Source organism: Callorhinus ursinus, unplaced genomic scaffold, assembly GCF_003265705.2.
Source record: "Callorhinus ursinus isolate GAN/ISIS: 27379988/994484 unplaced genomic scaffold, GSC_fseal_2.0 scaffold14, whole genome shotgun sequence".
Lineage (NCBI taxonomy): Eukaryota > Metazoa > Chordata > Mammalia > Carnivora > Otariidae > Callorhinus > Callorhinus ursinus.
In genome coordinates this window covers 46,224,357-46,243,241 of record NW_027397076.1, presented here as the reverse complement: position 1 = coordinate 46,243,241, position 18,885 = coordinate 46,224,357, and the positions used below count along the sequence as shown (strand labels likewise).

General features: G+C 47.6%; 3 protein-coding genes across 6 annotated transcripts in view; 2 read left to right on the top strand and 1 right to left on the bottom strand.

Moving 5' to 3' along the window:
• The first annotated feature begins 735 nt into the window (after window positions 1-735).
• On the top strand, window positions 736-2,921 carry SPRYD4 (SPRY domain containing 4). The gene is made up of 2 exons (XM_025883366.2): window positions 736-1,021; window positions 1,339-2,921. The coding sequence occupies exons 1-2, from the start codon at window positions 937-939 to the stop codon at window positions 1,875-1,877; spliced, it is 624 nt and encodes a 207-aa protein (XP_025739151.1). The 5' UTR covers window positions 736-936; the 3' UTR covers window positions 1,878-2,921.
• A 152-nt stretch (window positions 2,922-3,073) lies between these two features.
• GLS2 (glutaminase 2) lies at window positions 3,074-18,726 on the bottom strand. Of its 4 annotated transcripts, none has more exons than XM_073900813.1 (18): window positions 18,309-18,726; window positions 11,533-11,632; window positions 10,988-11,109; window positions 10,239-10,368; window positions 9,596-9,675; window positions 9,346-9,509; window positions 9,069-9,127; window positions 7,727-7,759; window positions 7,395-7,453; window positions 6,601-6,667; window positions 6,398-6,448; window positions 5,947-6,174; window positions 5,214-5,345; window positions 5,008-5,100; window positions 4,751-4,812; window positions 4,175-4,251; window positions 3,663-3,726; window positions 3,074-3,523 (listed from the first exon to the last, which is right to left on the bottom strand). In XM_073900813.1, exons 1-18 carry the CDS (start codon window positions 18,488-18,490, stop codon window positions 3,367-3,369), a joined length of 1,860 nt encoding a protein of 619 aa, XP_073756914.1. In that variant the 5' UTR covers window positions 18,491-18,726; the 3' UTR covers window positions 3,074-3,366. The 4 variants fall into 4 exon arrangements, with proteins under 4 accessions (XP_073756914.1, XP_025739148.1, XP_073756916.1 ...); XM_025883363.2 differs by having other exon boundaries at window positions 5,998-6,174; window positions 18,309-18,724; XM_073900815.1 differs by lacking the exon at window positions 18,309-18,726 and adding an exon at window positions 18,063-18,190 and having other exon boundaries at window positions 5,998-6,174.
• Window positions 18,098-18,885, top strand: part of RBMS2 (RNA binding motif single stranded interacting protein 2) — an 89,313-nt gene continuing 88,525 nt past the window's right edge. Inside the window, exon 1 of the mRNA XM_073900817.1 lies at window positions 18,098-18,227. The gene's annotated coding sequence lies outside the window, so the exon portion shown is untranslated. The remainder of the gene's footprint in view (window positions 18,228-18,885) is intronic.

Genomic DNA, 18,885 nt, shown 5'->3' with positions numbered 1-18,885 from the left:
AAAGCCAACATTTACAGTATTTACACATTATTTATTCAAACAACCTGTCCCTTAACCTAGTGGTTGCTATTTGTCAAGTTGTATTCTAGGTTATTCTCTCATTTAATTTTTACCAAGGTCTAAAGGTTATTTTTTGTCTTACAAATGAAAACACTAAGGCTCGGAGAAGTTAAGTGATTTGCCCAAAGTCACACAGTGGAGCCGGGTTCGAATTTAATTGTTGCTTAATTCTAAAACCTATACTTTTGATATCTTGTTACACCATCTTTTTTATTTTTTAAAGATTTTATTTCTTTATTTGTAAGAGAGAGAATTAGAGAGAGAGAGAGAGAGAGAGAGAGCACATGAGAGGGGGAAGGGTCAGAGGGAGAAGCAGACTCCCTGCTGAGCAGGGAGCCCGATGCGGGACTCGATCCTGAGACTCCAGGATCATGACTTGAGCCGAAAGCAGCCGCTTAACCAACTGAGCCACCCAGGCGCCCACGAAGTAGGACCTTTAAAAAAGATGGTGTAGGGGCACCTGGGTGGCTCAGTTGGTTAAGCCACTGCAGGTCATGATCCTGGAGTCCCGGGATCGAGTCCCGCATCGGGCTCCCTGCTCGGCAGGGAGTCTGCTTCTCCCTCTGACCGTCTCATGTGCTCTCTCTCTCTCTCTCATTCTTTCTCTCAAATAAATAAATAAAATCTTAAAAAAAAAAAAAAAAAGGTCCTACTTCGTAAAAACGTGAGCAGTAGTCCCCTCAGGAAAAAAACTGTACCAACCACGGACTGACCTAGAGCAGAACTCACTAAAATGGCAGCTCCCCTACTGGGCACTGGCTCTCTTACGTCATCATACTGCGCGGCGGCCACGCGCGCACCACGTCGGAAAGGAGCAGGAGGGCAGATGGCGAGGTCTCAGGCGGGGGGGCGTGCCCTGTTCATCCCTGGCGCAAGATGGCGCTGCCTTTTATACGCTCGCTCTGTCTGTGCCGCTGGGGAGTCAAACGATTGGGGGTTGCCGCAGCCGAAGCCCGCAGAGGTAAGATTATTTCCTTTTACTCTCTTTTATGTCCAAGATGGTTTCCGTTATTCCCGGGAGCCCTCTTGGGTCATTTCCCCTCCCGACCTGCGTTTGTCTTCCCAAACATGGGGCACGATCTTTTTTTTTTTTTTATCCCGAGCCGTCTCCAGTCCGAAGGCCCATATTAAAGTGTCGCACTCTTGCCCGCATGACATTCTGACTCTTTCCCGTGTACTCGTGAACTCATGACTGCCTTTCAGATCGTAATATGTATGTATCACTAGATTTAGGGTTCTAACCCCCGTCATCGTTACATCTCTTTGCTCTGCTTGCAGCCATCAGCTTCAAACTGGAAGAAAAAACCGCCCACAGCAGCCTGGCGCTCTTCAAAGGTGACACAGGTGTCAAATATGGCATAGTGGGATTGGAGCCCACCAAGTTGGCCCTGAATGTGGAGCGCTTCCGGGAGTGGGCAGTGGTGCTGGCAGACACAGCGGTCACCAGTGGCAGGCACTACTGGGAGGTGACAGTGAAACGTTCCCACCAGTTCCGGATAGGAGTGGCAGATGTGGACATGTCCCGGGATAGTTGCATCGGTGTGGACGATCGTTCCTGGGTGTTCACCTATGCCCAGCGCAAGTGGCACACCATGTTGGCCAACGAAAAAGCCCCTCTTGACGGCATCGGGCAGCCAGAGAAGGTGGGGCTACTGCTGGAGTATGAGGCCCAGAAGCTGAGCCTGGTGGATGTGAGCAGGGTCGCTGTGGTCCACACGCTACAGACAGATTTCCGAGGTCCAGTGGTACCTGCCTTTGCCCTTTGGGATGGAGAGCTGCTGACCCACTCAGGGCTTGAGGTGCCTGAAGGCCTCTAGTATGACCCTCCCTGGAGTCCCTAATCATGCTCTTGGCCATTCCCCTCTGAAAGTGTCTGAAACCTTTTAATTTTGCCACCAAGCAATCTCTAATTCTCGAAATGCAGTGTCGGGTTCTCTGTGCAATATCTAAGTCTTCTTCCTCTCCCATACTGTGTGAAAGCTGGGCATACAGCCACCCTTCCCCTCCCTCAAACTACTGCCAGTTTCCTAAGCTATCATGAGTGTACTTTGCCTGACTGGCTTCCTTCAGTCCCTCTGCCTCCCTGTGCCCGGACCTTTCTCAGACTGCATTCAGTCCTGGGGTATTAGCTTTCAACTTTGTTTGAATTATTCATCACTGTGATACCTCCGCCTCCCTTTGCCCCCATGTAATTTTTTTCCCCCCTGGGACTCTATAGGATCTCTCCAGAGTAAATCCTTTCTACCTCTGGCTGGAGGAGTGGTGCAGTGACTTGGCCCTTTCTCTCGCATAGAGTCTGGGCTCTGGCTCCCTCAGGAAGTGCTTTACTGTGTCTGAATGAAACAGAGCCCTCCTTCCCCAGTACCTCAGTGCCAGACTTTCAGCCTCACACTGCTACAGCTATCACCACCCAGAGTCCATCTGCCTTAATCTGCACACCTCTGACATTTGGTCAATCTGTTATAATCACTGGGCCAGTTACAACCATGCCCAAAGAAGACAAGATACTTTTGCCACAGTTGGAACTTCCAGAGCGAGGAGGGAGGCCTGAGGTCTTGCACAATCCATTTTTGGGCCTGCTCAGTCCCAAACCCTCACGCATTACTGCCCCGGTGCCCTACCCAATCTGACCTCTGGCAGCAGAATACAGTTAACCTATAGTAATATTTAGGGTTGAGGAAAACGTGGTGGGATGAGTATGTATGTGAAATAGGTATTCTCAGGCTCTGTCTGACCTTGTGGTTCCCTCTTATTCTACCCTTATGATGGCAAGGCAGCTAGATACCCCTAGGGGAGAGGGAGAAGGACTGGGTTTAACAAAAATAATAATTTGTATAATTAAAGTTTATTTGAGCACAAAATACTTTCTCTGTCTATAAAATTAGCAGTTGCAGCAGTACTTTCCAGCCAACGAGGGCAGACCTGTCCAGACTATTAAAGCCTCGTGCGTGGCTAGGGCCCCTTTACCAGAGTATCTCTGTCTCTCACTCATGACGGTTTCTTTAGGGAGAGGGAGAGGGGACCTGGGTGAAGACCTGGGATGATTTTGAGTGGGCCAAACCATTAGGCTGTACCTCGAAGAAGCTCACTGTCTCCATGGATTGCTCTACTGCATGTGTCCACCAAGGCACTTCTCTATACTCTGCCAAGGGAATGGGGTATTTTCACTCTCACAGAAAGCAGTGGCCTAAGTCTTGGTCCCCACTGAAGCAGTGTGGCTCTCCATAGCATGTTTGGTGGTTATGGATTGAGCGTGTGGCCAGCTCGTGCTTTTCCTCGAGCAGGGACCGTGTGCATGTCCCATGCTCACACCATGCTCTCTAAGTTCTCTTTGGACAGGGCCTCAGCCGCTGCCTCGGCCTGAGTCTCCGATGGTGTGTAGGAGTCCTGGTAATCCTGAAGCAGTTTCACCACCTCCAGGTGGTTGAACTGCACAGCATCATCCAGGGGAATGTTGCCCCACCTAAAAGGAACGAAGACGGTGACTGGGCAAAGAAGACATCCCCAGTGCTATGGTTATATACGTGACAGTGGTGGCTGGAGGGCAGTGGTAGAGAAGCTGCTGCCCAAGCCCCACCCCCTTTTAGCTTAATCTTACTCACCTGTCCTTGACAAAAGGATTCACTTTGCAAGCTTCAATCAGGAATTTAACAACTTCGATGTGTCCTAGGAATATGAGCAGAAGGAACATGAGATGGTACACATCCTCAACCTTTTGGTGTTAACATTAGTACAGACCTTGGCAGCTGGAGTCTGAACCAAGAGGGGAGGGGGGAAAGGCTTCTTCCCATTTTGCTCCCTGTGGCACCCAATAGTAGTTGGCCTGCAAACTGCAGGGCATCTGGACAAAACTAGTTGCAGCCCCTGTAACCTTAAGGGCATATACAATAGGGAGTACTCTTGGTAGAAGAGTACTTGGTAGAAAGGAAAGGGTCTTGGGGGGTGCCTGGCTGGCTTAGTCCGTAGAGCATGCAACTCTTGATCTCAGGGTTGTGAGTTCGAGTCCCACGTTGGGAGTAGAGTTTACTTTAAAAAAAAAAGCACAAAATATTTTAAAAAAGGAAAAAGAAAGGGTCTTAAGATCTGTTTCCCCTTTTATTTAACCTTCAGATACCTTCAGCTGCAGCAACATGCAAGGCTGTGCGGGAGTCATAGTCTTTCTGTTCCATGTCCATGGCTGACAAGGCAAACCTGAGGGTAGTGGAAAGCAGCTGGAGTTACCCAGATCAGCCTAGAATCACTAGTGTCTTTTCTGAAGTGGGGTTCCAGACTGGATAGGTTCCAGAAAAAGTAAAACAGAGCTTGCTAAGATCTGTAGACCCTGCATCATCATGTTCTATACCCAGATGAGACTTATTCCCAAATCAGACAGGGGTGTGATGTTTCTAGAAACATCACTGCCTACCCGTGGTAGGTGCCCAGTACATGTTTGTTGATGTTGGTGATCTGCTTGAGGCAGGGTCCTTACTTACCTCCTAGGACTCTGCTCTTAACACCCCGGTTAATCATAACATGGCTGCCATTATTTAAATTCTTATCACAAGGCAGTCACTGTACTTAAAATAATCTCATTTAAATGCAGTCTGTATCCATTCTATCTGGCTCTAAAGCTGAAGCACTTAACTATTTTGCTGTGTTGACTCCTAATGAGATCTCTGACCAGGAGTATTTTACTGTGTTTATTTGGTACCTTCGAAGGGCTGAGACATCTCCACTATAGGCAGCAAATAACAGGTTCACCACAGTCTTGTTCTGGAAAACAAAGACCCACCTGAGATTAACTGTGACTTTGAGCTCACCCATGCCCAGCTCTGCCCTGTGATCCTTCTCCAAAGATGGTTAGCCAAGGGTATTGCTAAAGCATTAATGGAATGTTCTATTCTGAAATATTCTTTTTTTTTTTTCCTATTCTGAATATTCTTACAAGCCACCTGGGGTTTTCCTTACCCGAACTTCTCCCCCTTCACGCCGTGGGTCTAATTTGCGAGCACAGTGCCTCAGGTTGTCGTAGTTGTGGAAATTGAAGAGAGATACCAGCTTCTAGAATTGTAAACCAAAGAGATTGTTTACTTACTCCCTGTACTTAGTAGGAGCTCAAAGTTGTTTCATTTACTCATTTAAAACCATTAAGACCTTTATGCAAAGTAACTCACCTGGCAGAAGCTGATGCCCCTATGGCTGTTGCCTAGCTTGTCCAGCGGAGGTGACAGACACATCATTCCCATTACGTTGGGTACCACTAGGAGGATGGCTCCTGACACAGCTGACTTGGCCGGCAGGCCCACCTTGGGGATAAAGTTGAGACTGAGGATGAGCTAGAGGTGCCCTCAAGTCTGGATTAATAAGTTAGTCCATCCCCAATGGACCAACTTTGCCCAGGCAAGGTCATGTCCATCTCAACCTCCTGGCTTGTTACTTAGCTTCTTACCCCTCTCCTGTTCTGTCCCCCTTAAACTCATGGCTTCAGTAAGTAAGTAATACTTGTTGAGGGTCTATGCTGTGCCTGATGCTGCCCTAGAACTAGGACGGTCTCTTTTGACTTCATCCCGGTGGTAGGAGATAGACGATCAAGAGACAAAAAGAATCACAGCTTATGAGAAAACACGGGAAGAAAGAAGCAGGGTGCTGTGATAGAGAATGCAGTGCTGGGGGCCTACCAGAGGCAGGATGGTCAGTAAAGCCTCTGAGGAAGTGACTCTACACTGAGGCCTAGAGGAGAAGCGCCAGGAACATGCAGGGTGGCAGAAGTGGGGTTCAGAAGCTGCAACATCACGTATTGATGTGTTTGAGGGACTCAGTGTGTTTGACAAACACTCCTAAGGACTCTCAGCCTAACTGCCTGGCCGGAAGTTAGTGAAGGGGAGGCAGGAAGAAGCCTGTCCTCACTTTTTGGCTCTGGACCAGTGGCAAACGGAAGGCAGGGCCAGAAGCACTCACATGGAAGGCAAACTGGCCTGAGAAGTCGTACATGCCGCAGGAGTGCATGAGGCTGAGGGTGTTGCGCACTGCTTCAGCGCTCAGTACACTCTCTCCTGTGATGGGGCAGATCCCGCCATTGGCCAGGGTGGCTGCCATGACACTGCCCGACTCACAGGTCACCTCCACGGAGCACAGCTATGGAGACAAGGCAGAGGTGAGAGTGCAGTGTGGATCATGAGCACTGTGTTCTTGGGAGCAGAGCCACGTTCTTGGCATCCTGATCTTTCAAAAAGTTCCCCTGGTGTTTCTGAAGGACACCAGAACCCCTGGAGGAGGAGCATCCCTCTTGTGGATCAGAGCAAGGATGGCAGTCTGTCCTGTTCCCTTGGCCCTGAGCTGAACAGCAGTGTTTGCTCACCTGGAAATAGAGATCAAGAGCAGCCATCATGTCCACCCCCTTAGGAAAGCACTGTAAGGAAGAAGAAGGGAGAGCATTTCTTTTCAGGCCATCAGCAGACCCTGTCACACTGCCAGGATCTCAGCCGAAGTCCCCAACCCCATGTGCCCTGCTACCAGCTGCAGAATTCCCAGGGACTTTCTCTACCAGCCTTTCCCAGTTACCTTCTTTTCCTTTAGATAATAGCCGATGGCATAATTCCGATCCCCTGTTTCCTTCTCTGACTGGAATCTGAAGCAAACACCCAATTTAGTACTTGACATTTGAGGGGTGGGTTTAAGGAGAAGGGGAAAAAACACCTTCCCTAAGAGAGACAGAACTAGATCACACATGTCAAACTAACTTCTCATGGTAATCCTGGAGGAAACTTCTGACCCTGAGCAAGCACTGGCCATAGCTTTATTGTAAAGTGTAAAAAAGAAACCCCCAAACCCCAAATTGTCTAGTCATCTAGTTTGGAAAAACTGATGAAGTTTTTGGCTTTGGGAGGCTTGGCAAAAAAGGGCTTAGGGATAAAGCCTCATACTGCCTCTCTAAGTACTAAATAGAAATGGAACAAATTCTTTTACAAAGTAAACAAATGTCAATGAATGGGTTCAGAGGAAGCTGGGTGGCCAAAATTCCCCTGCATTTCTTCCTCTTTTTTTTTTTTTTAAAGATTTTATTTATTTTTATTTGACACAGAGACAGAGATATTGAGAGAGAGAGCATAAGCAGGGGGAGCGGCAGGCAGGCAGAGGGAGAGGGAGAAGCAGGCTTCCCACCGAGCAGGGAGCCCGATGTGGGGCTCGATCCCAGGACCCTGGGATCATGACCTGAGCCGAAGGCAGCCGCCTAACCGACTGAGCCACCCAGGCGCCCTGCGTTTCTTCCTCTTAAGATTCTATCATCCCCCTTCTCTATCACACATGCACCTATCCCACAATGTATTCAGCCAATCCTGCAAACGGGGCCTTACGTGGCATTGCTGAAACCCATGTATTCGTTCCCAGCCATTTTGTTCAGATACTGTAACACCTAAAAGAGAAAAAGCGGCATGAAAGGCATCACGTGGGTGAGGACCCCTACTCAACACATACTAGCCTGTCTAACCCTTCTGAACCCCTAAGTCCTTATCCCAGCAGGGACACAGGAGGCTGAGGCCACTGATTCCCACGCCTCTGGAAATAAGGCTTCTAGTATGGGCTGGTGCACTATCAAAGTGGGGTTAGAGTCAGGCACTGGGGCAGCTGGAGGGGACAACATGCCGTGGAGAAAAGCAGCCCGGGGCTGAGTAGCAAGGGAACTTACAAAATCAAACTTCTCTGCTTTGTTACAGTCCATCTGCAAAGAGAGAAAGAAAGGGGGGGGGGAGAGAGCGAGCGAGAGAGAGAGAGAGAGAGAGAGATCAGCATTCCAAGCCTAGGATGATGACAGGGGAGTGTCAGGAGGACTTAGTGGAGTTTAATATCTTACACTGGTTTTGCTACTGGGAATATTTTACATTTTACAATGACTTTTTTTTTTTTTTACAACTGAGATTTTTTTTTTGTATGCCTGCATATCTAGTGATCTTAAAAACCACACCATTTAGATTTTATTACCAAGTAATGAGTACAGATAACTTCACCCCATCCGTGAGTCTTACCCATCTGAGTCTCACTTCCGATTCCATTCTCAATCCCAGCCCTCATCGCTGACTCTCACTTCCATTCTCCTGATTCCACTCCTGTCCCCGAGCCCCACTCCTATTCCTGATCCCCAACCTCACCCCTTACGGCCCCGGCTGGAGCCATACTCTATCGTATCCCTGACTCCTAGAGCCGTCTCAAACTAGACTGACAGGAATGGGATGAGAGGTGTGTTGCATATAGTATTGTGACATCAATATATTGATAACTGAAGTAAAACTGAAGATTTTAGCTGAGAGTCAGGCCCAGTAAGTCCTGCTTAGATGGGAATAGGATGAGGCAGGTGCGGGTTACAGGGCTGTAGACAGAGCTATCCCAGGGCAAGGGGAGAGCCTGAGCCTGGTCTCCCACCCCACCCCCACCACACCCCATTGCTTCCTACACATGTCAACCATAGTGTCAACACCATAGGGACTCTGACACCTGAGTCCCCAGTGGGAGGGTTCCTAACACCACCTTCCTCAGGAGGGGTTGTGATTGGCTCTGGAGTGTTGCTGCCCACACTGTTCTCAGGTTCTTGCTCAAGCCCTGGGAGACCTACAGCCGACAGGCCAGCCTGATACCCTTGCTCAAGGCCAACTCACAGTTTCAGGTGACGTGAATAGCTGCCCTGGCCTGGCCATTCACCCTTCTTTCTGTGTCCCTTACCCAGAAGTGGCCAATCAGTGCCCAACAGTCCTGTCCTCCCCCTGTATCTGGCATGTGGCCCTCGGTCCTAGGCAGGGGTCAAGACCTGCTCACTTCTCTAAGGGCCAGGAAGCTCTGTGCTCCAGACTCACGGGTGGGGGCAGAGGTACAGTTCCTTTTACTCCTATCTTCAACATAGGTGGGTCCTTGCTGTGCCCTCACTGCCTCCCGGGGACCCTCAGGTCAACCCCCTGAAGAGCTGGGTAGATATGAGGAATACAGGAACAAGGGAGTTTAGAGAACAGTACCCACCAGAAGGCTAGGATGGCACTGACCTTGATCAGGGAGCTCACGACAATGGCCCCAGCATTGACCATGGGGTTATGGGGGATTCCTGGGGAAAGACAAGCCACCCAGTCTTATTAGCTGCTGCGCAAAACCTCCTTTACAGTCCACCCACTCTGCGGGCTAGACAAGAAAGATTTCTTTGCCAGGGAGGATGAAATGACAGAGCTAATCAGGAAGGTCAGGGAAACAAACAGGGCGGCAGGGATAGGTGGGAATAAGAAGGGGGGCATCTACGAGTCTGGTCTGAGCTCTGGTGGTGCTCACCTTCCTCATTGAGGGAGAGCTTGTTGTAGCGTAAGCCACTGGGCTCCTTGCCCACAAACTTGTGCACGTAGTCAGTGCCTAGGGTGCTGATGGAGATGGCATAGGTGAGGGGCTTCACACAGGACTGCAGGCAGAAGGGAATCTTTGTGTGGCCCACGGAGTGCCTGGAGGCAGACAGGTGCCATGAAAGGGGTCAGCCTATGTTCTGCACCTGTGCCCTGCCTCCCCTTCCTCTCACCCAGCACCTCACCGCTGACCATCCACAGTGCACAGGGAGACGCCCCACAGGTCTGGATTGGACTTGGCCAGCTGAGGGATATAGGCCGCCACCTGGGCACGAGTGGGGACAGAAAACAGACAGAATAGAGATATGGATGTAGAGAGGGGGAACAGAGCTGAGGTTCAGGGTCAGGAGAATCTTTTAGATAAAAGTGAAAATTCTGTCTTTTGCAGGGCAACAGGGTTCCCTCCTGCCTGTTGTTCCCAGGGACACCCAAGCCTTAAGTCCAAGAAGGCCTTATCTTTCTGTAGCCCTATTCCTATAGAGACGGCAGTAAAGCCTATGGAAGGTAAAAAGAGAAGAATTCTGGGGTCAGCTTCCCTTTTGGGGTCTTGGGCTTAATTACTCTATAGGTCTCTTTCAAAGTTCTCTTGAAAAAAAGAAAAAAAAAGTTCTATTGAATCCTTTATGCTAATTGTCCCCTTTGTAACTTTGGATTCCCTCATCGGCTCCAGAAATTACATGTATAGAAATACATAAAGCCCTTGTCCCCATTTTTAGAGGTTCTGTTTCTCATCTCTCAATCATGGATTCCCAGCCCCAGGAAATTTCCAAGAAGCAAGGTATATCTGGCCCAGAGCCCTTGCCCCTCCCCTAGGCCCCTTGCCCTCACTTTGCCTCCAGTGAGCTCTTTGGCATCCTCAAAGATGCGATCCACATGGCTCGTGAACTCCTCAAAATCAGGAATGACAAACTTCTTTCGGAATGCCTGGGTCAGGAGCACAATGTTGCTGCTCACACACCTGGATCCCAGACACGATTGGGTTAGGGGGCTGGAGAGATGCAGCTGTGACTCACTCCGGAGCCATCGAAGTTGGGAATAAGGAAAGTGTGACTGGTCATTAGGTTTGGGACCAACAGCTGTATGACTTTTGGCATGTCACTTTATCTTTCTGGGTCTCAAGTTTCTTTTGCCTCTAAAATGAGGGATTGTAATGATGTGGAAAGATAGCTCAAGACACAGTGTCTTGGGATATGAGAAAAAAATAAATACCCAAATAATATGTGTAGTGGGTCACCTTAATATTTTAAAAATCCTAAATCATATAAGTATATTTACATATATTCCTATATGTACATAAATGTATAGGACATTATCTAGAAGATACCCACTAATTTGTTAACAATGTTTACCTCTGGGAAAAGGGACTGGGGTTGGGGAGACAGGGAAAGGCGAACATGTATTTCTTTATTGTTTGCACTTTTATAATGAGTATATGAACATTCGTATGTTACTTGTATAATAAATAAGTAACACAGTGAGGGGCTGGACTATCCAATCCCCAAGAGCCCTCCCTGCTGTTATAGTCTATGTCCACAGAACAGCTTTGAGAATGGTGCCCTTGATTCTGGGGCCCTCACTTTTGGAAGAGATCTCGGTCCAAGAGGCCACCACTGCTGGACTCTCGAACCATGCGGCGCATCTGGCTCATGCAGTCCCGGAGCCGGGGATCTGAGGTCTGCAGTCCAGTGGCCTTCAGTGCCTTTAGGGGAAAGAAGAAGCCTGGTAAGGTCAACTACAAGGAAATTCTTTCCCAATGGATAACAATGAGCTCAACCCCAGCTACCACAACAGGTGGAACAAATAGGTTTGCAGACTAGGAAAGGAGGGAATGGTGCAGCTTTGAAGGCTAATAAGGGTTTCCTGCCCTTTTTCATCAAGGCAGCTGGTTTCCGAACCCCTTGGGGCAAAGTCTCAAACCAAGAATATAGGTTGAATCAGAGGGTTTAATCTTTCCAGCCTGGAGCAGAGATGGGATTGCCTTAGGAGCCTAGATATCTACTGCCATCTGCGATTTGCACCCTCATGAATCAACCCATTAGCAGCCCTACACTTGTCCTGCCCTCCTTTTCCTGCTTTGCAGAGATCCTGAGGGCTCAGCGTTCTGAGCAGATAGAGAACTTACAGTAGTGAACTTGTGGATAGGGATTCGTTCCTGTCCTTCAGCAATAGTGTAGAAGAGCAGATCACCCAGACGGGATAGCATGCCACTCTCTGAGGAGTCACTGTGGGCAGAGATAGGGAAGGAGGATAGGAACGTGAGCACTGCTCCCTGCTTCTCCTAGAACATGGCCTTATAAATACGTAGGTGTCCCTGGGGTGCCTGGGTGGCTCAGTTGGTTATGTGTCTGCCCTCGGCTCGGGTCATGAGGTCTTGAAGTCGGGCTCCCTGCTCAGCAGGGAGCTTGCTTCTCCCTCTGCCCCTCCCCCCACTCCTATTCTCTCTCACTCGCTCTGTCTGAAATAAATAAAATCTTTAAAACAAACAAACAAACAAATAAAGGTAGGTGGGTGTCCTCACTCTACCTTACTCAGCCCTCCTGCCTGAATCATCTGATCTCTCCCAGACCTCCAACTTTCACATCTTTTCTGGGAAGTCTTAAATCTTACTCTCTAGCTTTCTTTTTTTTTTTTTTTTAAAGATTTTATTTATTTATTTGACAGAGGGAGAGAGAGAGCGAGAGCATGAGCAAGGGGAGGGGCAGAGGGAGAAGCAGGCTCCCTGCTCAGCAAGGAACCCGATGCGGGACTCGATCCCAGCACCCCGGGATCATGACCTGAGCCAAAGGCAGACGCTCAACCGACTGAGCCACCCAGGGGCCCTCTCTAGCTTTCTTTTGTTCCTAATCTTCAGACCTTTATTTCTAGCTGCCTTCTAGACGCTTCCATTTCTAGATGTCTCATAGGCACCGCCAACTCAAAATGTCCAAACCTGACATTATCTCGCCTCCCTCCCTCTGCTCCTCCTCCTGTGCTCCTCATTTGGGTTAATAGTGGTATCATTCACCCAGGTGCCAAGCTGGAAACGTGGAATCATTTGGAAAATTCCCATGCCTTACATCCATGTTCAGTTGGTTCCCCACATTATGGTAACTACCATAATGTCTCTCAAATCCACTCTCAAATCTCTCAAATCCACCCTCTTTTATTCCCCTGTGCCAGCATGGTATAGTAGAAAGAACCAGAATTTGCCCCTTAAAAGCTATGTGACCTTAATAGGGTTATTTAATCTTGCTGAACCTGCTTCCTCATCCGTAAAATAAGGGTAATAATGTCCATTTTACATGGGTGAAGTAGGCTTAATTAACATAACATTTTGTGAAAAAGTCTTTCACAAAGTAAATGCTCAGTAAATCATGCTTCTTTATCATCAGTCCACATTGTCTGTTCCCTAACTGCTACTACACTCCTTTGACTTCCAACCCATCTTCCACAATGTGCCAGTTCTTTCTAAAACTCAAATATCATTTCTCTACTCAAAAACCTCTGATAGCTCCCCAGTGCCTACAAAATAAGTTCTTATTTCTTGGTATGGCATTTAAGGCTCTTGAAAACCTGCCAACAGGGGCACCTGGGTGGTTCAGTTGGTTAAGCATTGGACTCTTGGTTTTGGTTCAGGTTGTGATCTCATGAGTCATGGGATTGAGCCCCGAGTCAAGCCCTGAGTTGGGCTCCATGCTTAGCGGGGAGTCTTCTTCTTCTTCTTCTTTTTTTTAAGATTTTATTTATTTATTTGACAGAGAGAGACAGAGCGAGAGAGGGAACACAAGCAGGGGGTGTAGGGGAGGGAGAAGCAGGCTTCCCCGCGGAGCAGGGAGCCCGATGTGAGGCTCGATCCCAGGACCCTGGGATCACGACCTGAGCCGAAGGCAGACGCCTAACGACTAAGCCACCCAGGCGCCCCTGCGGGGAGTCTTCTTGAAGAGTCTCTCCCTCTGCCCCTTCCCTGATATGTACATGCTATCTCTAAAATAAGTAACTCTTAAAAACAAAACAAAACAAAACAAAACAAAACAAACCCCCAACCTGCCAACCTTCCTTTCCTATTCTCCACTGTGCCCTGACACTCCAGTTATGCCAGATAATAGGTATGCGTACAAATGGGCCAGGCATTGTCAGGCTTCCTGGCCTTTGCTTATGCTGCAGCTTCTGTAAGGAATGACATTTTTCTCCTTCAGTTGGGACAGTCCTGCTCATCCTTCAAGGTCCAGATCAAATGTACTAATTCTGTAAAGGCTTTCTCAAACCTTCCAATATTGTTCATGCTGTTGGTATGACACAACCCACCATCTTACTGACAGAAGAATCTCCCTTGCTCCACTGTTAGGTCTTTGTGGGTTTTTTTTTTTTTTTTAGAGTCTACATTATTTTTCTAAATTAGAAGTACATTGCAAAATCGAAACAGATATGATATTTTGGGTTATAGATTAAATTCAGAATAAAAAGATGACAAAATTTCTTTTTTTTTTAAGATTTTATTTTTAAGTAATCTCCACACTCAATATTGGGCTCGAACTCATGATACAGAGATCAAGAGTTGCATGCTCCACTGACTGAGCCAGCCAGGTGCCCCAAGATGTAAAAATTTCTTTTTCTTTTTTTAAGATATAAAGATTTCTAATTCCAATTCTTCCGTTTTTGTTTCGTTTTGTTTTGTTTTGTTTTGTTTGACAGAGAGAGACACAGCGAGAGAGGAACACAAGCAGGGGGAGTGGGAGAGGGAGAAGCAGGCTTCCCGCAGAACAGGGAGCCCAATGCCTGGCTCGATCCCAGGACCCTGGGATCATGACCTGAGCCGAAGGCAGACGCTTAATGACTGAGCCACCCAGGCGCCCCTTCTAACGTTTTTTTTAAGGCTGTATTTCCCACACCCCCATCCATTTGGCCCATTCTCCCACCCCCTCCTTCTTTATCCATCTTTATATATCTATATATATACATCCCTCTATAAATCTTTGTCTTCCTGGGATGCCTGGGTGGCTCAGTCGGTTAAGCGTCTACCTTCAGCTCAGGTCATGATCCCAGGGTTCTTGGATCAAGTCCCGCATCGGGCTCCTTGCTCATCAGGGAGCCTGCTTCTCCCTCTCCCACTCCCCCCACTTGTCCTCTCTCTCTCTCTCTGACAAATAAATACAATCTTTAAAAAAAAAAATCTTTGTCTTCCTAACATTGAGCAAAGTCGCTAGCACATAGTGGGTCTTCAATAAAGAATTACCAAGTTACATTTCTAGGAAGGTTCCTATTTCCCAAAGTATCTCTTTTGCTGGCTTATGCTTATAGCACTTAAAATTCCAGGTACTGAAGACTTCTTGGTTTTCATGAGTTCTGCTATTAATATGCTAACAGATTTAGAGGACATATTTTTCAGATCATTCCAAATATGGCAGGTATTTGAGATTAAGACCTTTTAAAACTCCTTGACCCAACAATGTAACTTCCAGGTATTTATCCTGTAAGTGTACTTACACACCTGCAAAGTTACATATTCACATTTATTGCATTGTTAGTAAGACTGGAAACAACCTAAATGTGCATCAACAGGGAACTCGTTAGGTAAAGTATGGTTTATTCATGTAATGAAATATTATGCAGTATAAAAAATGAAATGAGAGAGTTCTTTAAGTACTGATATGGAATGATCTCTAAAGATGTCATATTAACTAAAATAAGCAAGCTGTAGAACAACGTTCACAGTATAGTACTATTTATGTTAAAAGGAAAAAAATATATTTGCCTCTTCAGGCACAAAAGATTTCCGGAAGGATATATAAGAAAGCTATTTAAAAAAAAAGAAAGGGCGCCTGGGTGGCTCAGTTGGTTAAGCGACTGCCTTCGGCTTAGGTCATGATCCTGGGGTCCCGGGATCGAGTCCCGCATCGGGCTCCCTGCTCAGCGGGGAGTCTGCTTCTCCCTCTGACCCTCTTCCCTCTCATGCTCTCTATCTCTCATTCTCTCTCTCAAATAAATAAATAAAATCTTTAAAAAAAATAAAAGAAAAAGAAAAAAGAAAGAAACTTGTAAGCCTGATTTACCTTCCTCTAGGGTGATGAAGCAGGTGCTGGACAAAAGGAGTGGGAGGGATACTGCCCACTATATATCTTTTTGCATATTTTGAATTTTGAACGATATGAATATGTATACATTATATATTGAATATGGTATATGTGAATATGGACATACTATCTATTGAAACAATGCATTAAAAAATAAAAAGTCTCTCAAAAAGCTTGGCATGGACCAGGCATGTATTTACTTAGGGCCAGGAGGAATACCAAGAGAGGGGAATTTCTTTTTCTGAGGAAATCCAATTGTCACAATGAGGCTAGTGCCTATAGGGAGGACAGGATTCATGTGGTGATAGAAGAAGGATGGAAAAAGCTATCTGAGGAATAACTCAAAAAGGCAATTAGGTGGGAACGCTTTAGGACAGGACTCTGTGCCTGGAAGCTGAAGGAAGACAGGGAATAATGCCATACCACTGAGGTATCACAAGCCTTAAGAAAACTGCATTACTCCCCCCCCCCACAAAAAAAGAAAACTGCATACCCTTTGGCCCAGATATGGATTGATCTATAATATAATGCTGAGGGAGGGAAAGAGCAAGGTGCAGAACAATGTGTATAGCATGATACCATTTTTATAAAAAAGAACGGGAGATAATATCAACATGTATTTGCTGATACATGCATAAAATATCTCTAGAAGTTTACGTAAGATATCAGTGACAGATGTCTCTGGGAAGCAAAATTTCCCAGGAATTTACTCTAAGAAATAATTGAACAGCTGCACAAGAATATGCAGTAACCAGACTGAAGATTGGTTAAATAAATTATGATGCCTCATACAATGTAATCTTAAAATGGCTAAAGAGCAGTCGTCATTAAGGGGCGCCTGGGTGGCTCAGTTGGTTAAGTGTCTGCCTTGGGCTCAGGTCATGATCCCAGGGTCCCGGGATGGAGCCCCGCATTGGGCTCCCTGTTCAGTGGGGAGCCTGCTTCTCCCTCTCCCTCTGCCCCTACCTCTGCTCCTTCTCTCTCTCTCTCTCTCAAATAAATAAATAAAGCCTTAAAAAAAGGAGCAGCCATTAAAATGACAATATCACACACACATATTCAATATTAAAAGCTGTTCATAAACGAAAAAGATAGGTTACCAAAGAATATGAATACGATGATCCTATTTTTGTCAAATTTTATACATACATATATAGGGTATATATAACAATATTAACTGGTTACCTCTATTATTGGGATCTTTATTTTCTTCTTGATACTCTGTTTTTTTTAATAATCAGAAATAAGAAAGATAAATATTAAAAAACGAAAAAGAACCTGATTAACAGGGCATTTTCTCTTTTCTGCTTTCCTTTCTCCCCTCAAATACAAGAACCCCTCCCCATCATGGTATCACACCCCCAGAGCCCATCCTCTGCCAGTGCTTTGAAGTCCTTCTGCCTACGGGAACACCAGACCAAGGCCCTTACCAAGAATTCCCTGGGAGCACTGTTGGTCAGAAGCAGGAGGATCAAGGTTCCCCAAAACACTTCCATCACCTGACTCCATTGGATAAGGAAGTGTTGTGTGGAAGGAATCAGGGATACCGTTTGCTCCCCATCCCACAGAAAGTTTCAAGGTCAGGGAGGTTAAGGCTTTGCTCTATCCTACCATTTCTCCCATGGTGATTATTTGGGAAAAGTTGGAGTAGAGAGTAGAATGGGAGAGAGGGCTTATTCTTTAAAGTTTGAATGTTCCGTGTTTCCTTGAGAAGAGGCTGATAGACATCTATAGCCTAAAAATTAATAAGTAAATCATACTTTAATGGTCTGTTACCTGTCAGGCTCCAGTGGTGGTGAGACAGTGAGGGCTGTGTCTGTCTGGCTACTTTACAATGTGCATGTCTTTCTGAATGTCAGTGGTACATGTCAATGACAGGGAGATGGTCCATTTTCTGTTCCTGCTATAATAGGGCAGGGGCTACTTGGGCAGTGTCTACGTTGGCTTCTGGAAAGGACAAAATTTCCTGCTCAGCTCCGTCTGCATTTCGGAGAAAAGATGCTCAGCCACCCAGTATTCCTGGGTGGTGGAAGAGAGAGGTGCAGCCGCAGCCTCTGGGGCAGAATAATAGCCCAAGGGAAGCAAACCCTTTATTATTATTATTATTATTATTATTAATTAATTAATTTATTTATTTAAGAGAACCCTTTAAATCAGGGAGCCTGAGCAGCACAAACAACGGCTCTGACTGGTTCTGGTTTGGGAAATCTGCGTCTTATGATTTTTTCCCCATTACGACTTTCCTCATTCAACAACCAATTGGAAACTACCCTTATTCTACAGATTTGAGAGCCCTGACAACGCACACATCCAACACATAAGCAAACGACACACGCACATACCTGCGCACTAATACACGCGCATCACACATTACACGCCGAGGACATGCCGAAACACAAGACACACCATATAGCTGTACAGACCCAAGTACACCAGGACTCGAGACAGGAGGTTGTTCCCTACCCACTCATCCCCTAAAATACACCCGTGGACCTAGGAGGAGAGGGAGGGTGAGGCCGCGCGGTGCGCACACGGCCCTGCACTCAGACACGTGCACCAAGCAACACTCCGCGCCCCTCTGCGTTCCCAGTTAAGTACGCACCTTGGACAGGCACCATCCCGAGGACCGACCTGCCCAAACGCCCTCCCGGGCAGACTGCATGTTACCGCCCGAGCGCGGCGGACCCAAAGCCCCAAATCTAAAGGAAAAGGCATCGCAGGCTAGTGAGCGAGGAGAACAGAGGGGAGATGAGATGCGCTCTCGGAGGTAAGGGGACTCGGGAGCTGGCGAGAACGACAGTAGGAGTGCGAGGGAGCCTGTCCCCTGCCCCTGTCCCACAAGCCTTACTGATCCTGGTGCTGCGGCTGGTGGCTGTGCGGCGTCTCCCTGCCCAGCGCCGCGGCCTCACTGAGGTGGTGCCGGACGCCCCCGCCAAGGAGAGGGCTCCGGCTCAGGTGACCCCAGCCTCCCAGCCAGCAGTGACTGCCGGCCCCGCTCAGCGCATTCTGCAGAGCCCTCATAGAGCGCATCCCCCCAGCACGCCTCCGGCTCGGCCCGAGCGCCCGAGGAGTCTGAGCGTTGGTTGGAGGGAGGGGCGGAGGAATCGCGAACGCCGCAAGGTGGGGAGAGCTCGGTGTTGGAGTGCGGCGCCTAGGATGTGGAGGGAAGGGGAGGGGCTCAGTGGGTGGGGTTGGAGCAGCGGGAGGGGCCGGTCCCTAAATGTCTCGGACCACTGCGAGATGCTCTCAATCCCCCCTAGACAGGGGATACGCGAAGAGTGGATAGGAGAGAAAATGGGGCGGCGGGCGCTTAGTGGGTCATAAAAAAAAGGGGGGGCGGTGCCCGAAGTTGGGATTGACAACACCCAGGTCCAATCATCGGGGAAGCAAAGACCTTGGGGGCGGAGAAAAGACGAGGCTACCCA

What these genes read in the sequence shown, in the direction of transcription:
- GLS2 (XM_073900813.1), bottom strand. Translation starts at nt 18,490, where the DNA reads ATGCGCTCTATGAGGGCTCTGCAGAATGCGCTGAGCGGGGCCGGCAGT. An exon ending in CACTGGTCCAGAGCCAAAAA is followed by an intron (nt 5,346 to 5,946) that starts GTGAGGACAGGC and finishes TTTATCCCCAAG; the next exon opens with GTGGGCCTGCCGGCCAAGTC. An exon ending in GCATGTTGCTGCAGCTGAAG is followed by an intron (nt 3,727 to 4,174) that starts GTATCTGAAGGT and finishes TCATATTCCTAG; the next exon opens with GACACATCGAAGTTGTTAAA.
- SPRYD4 (XM_025883366.2), top strand. Translation starts at nt 937, where the DNA reads ATGGCGCTGCCTTTTATACGCTCGCTCTGTCTGTGCCGCTGGGGAGTC. An exon ending in CGCAGCCGAAGCCCGCAGAG is followed by an intron (nt 1,022 to 1,338) that starts GTAAGATTATTT and finishes CTCTGCTTGCAG; the next exon opens with CCATCAGCTTCAAACTGGAA.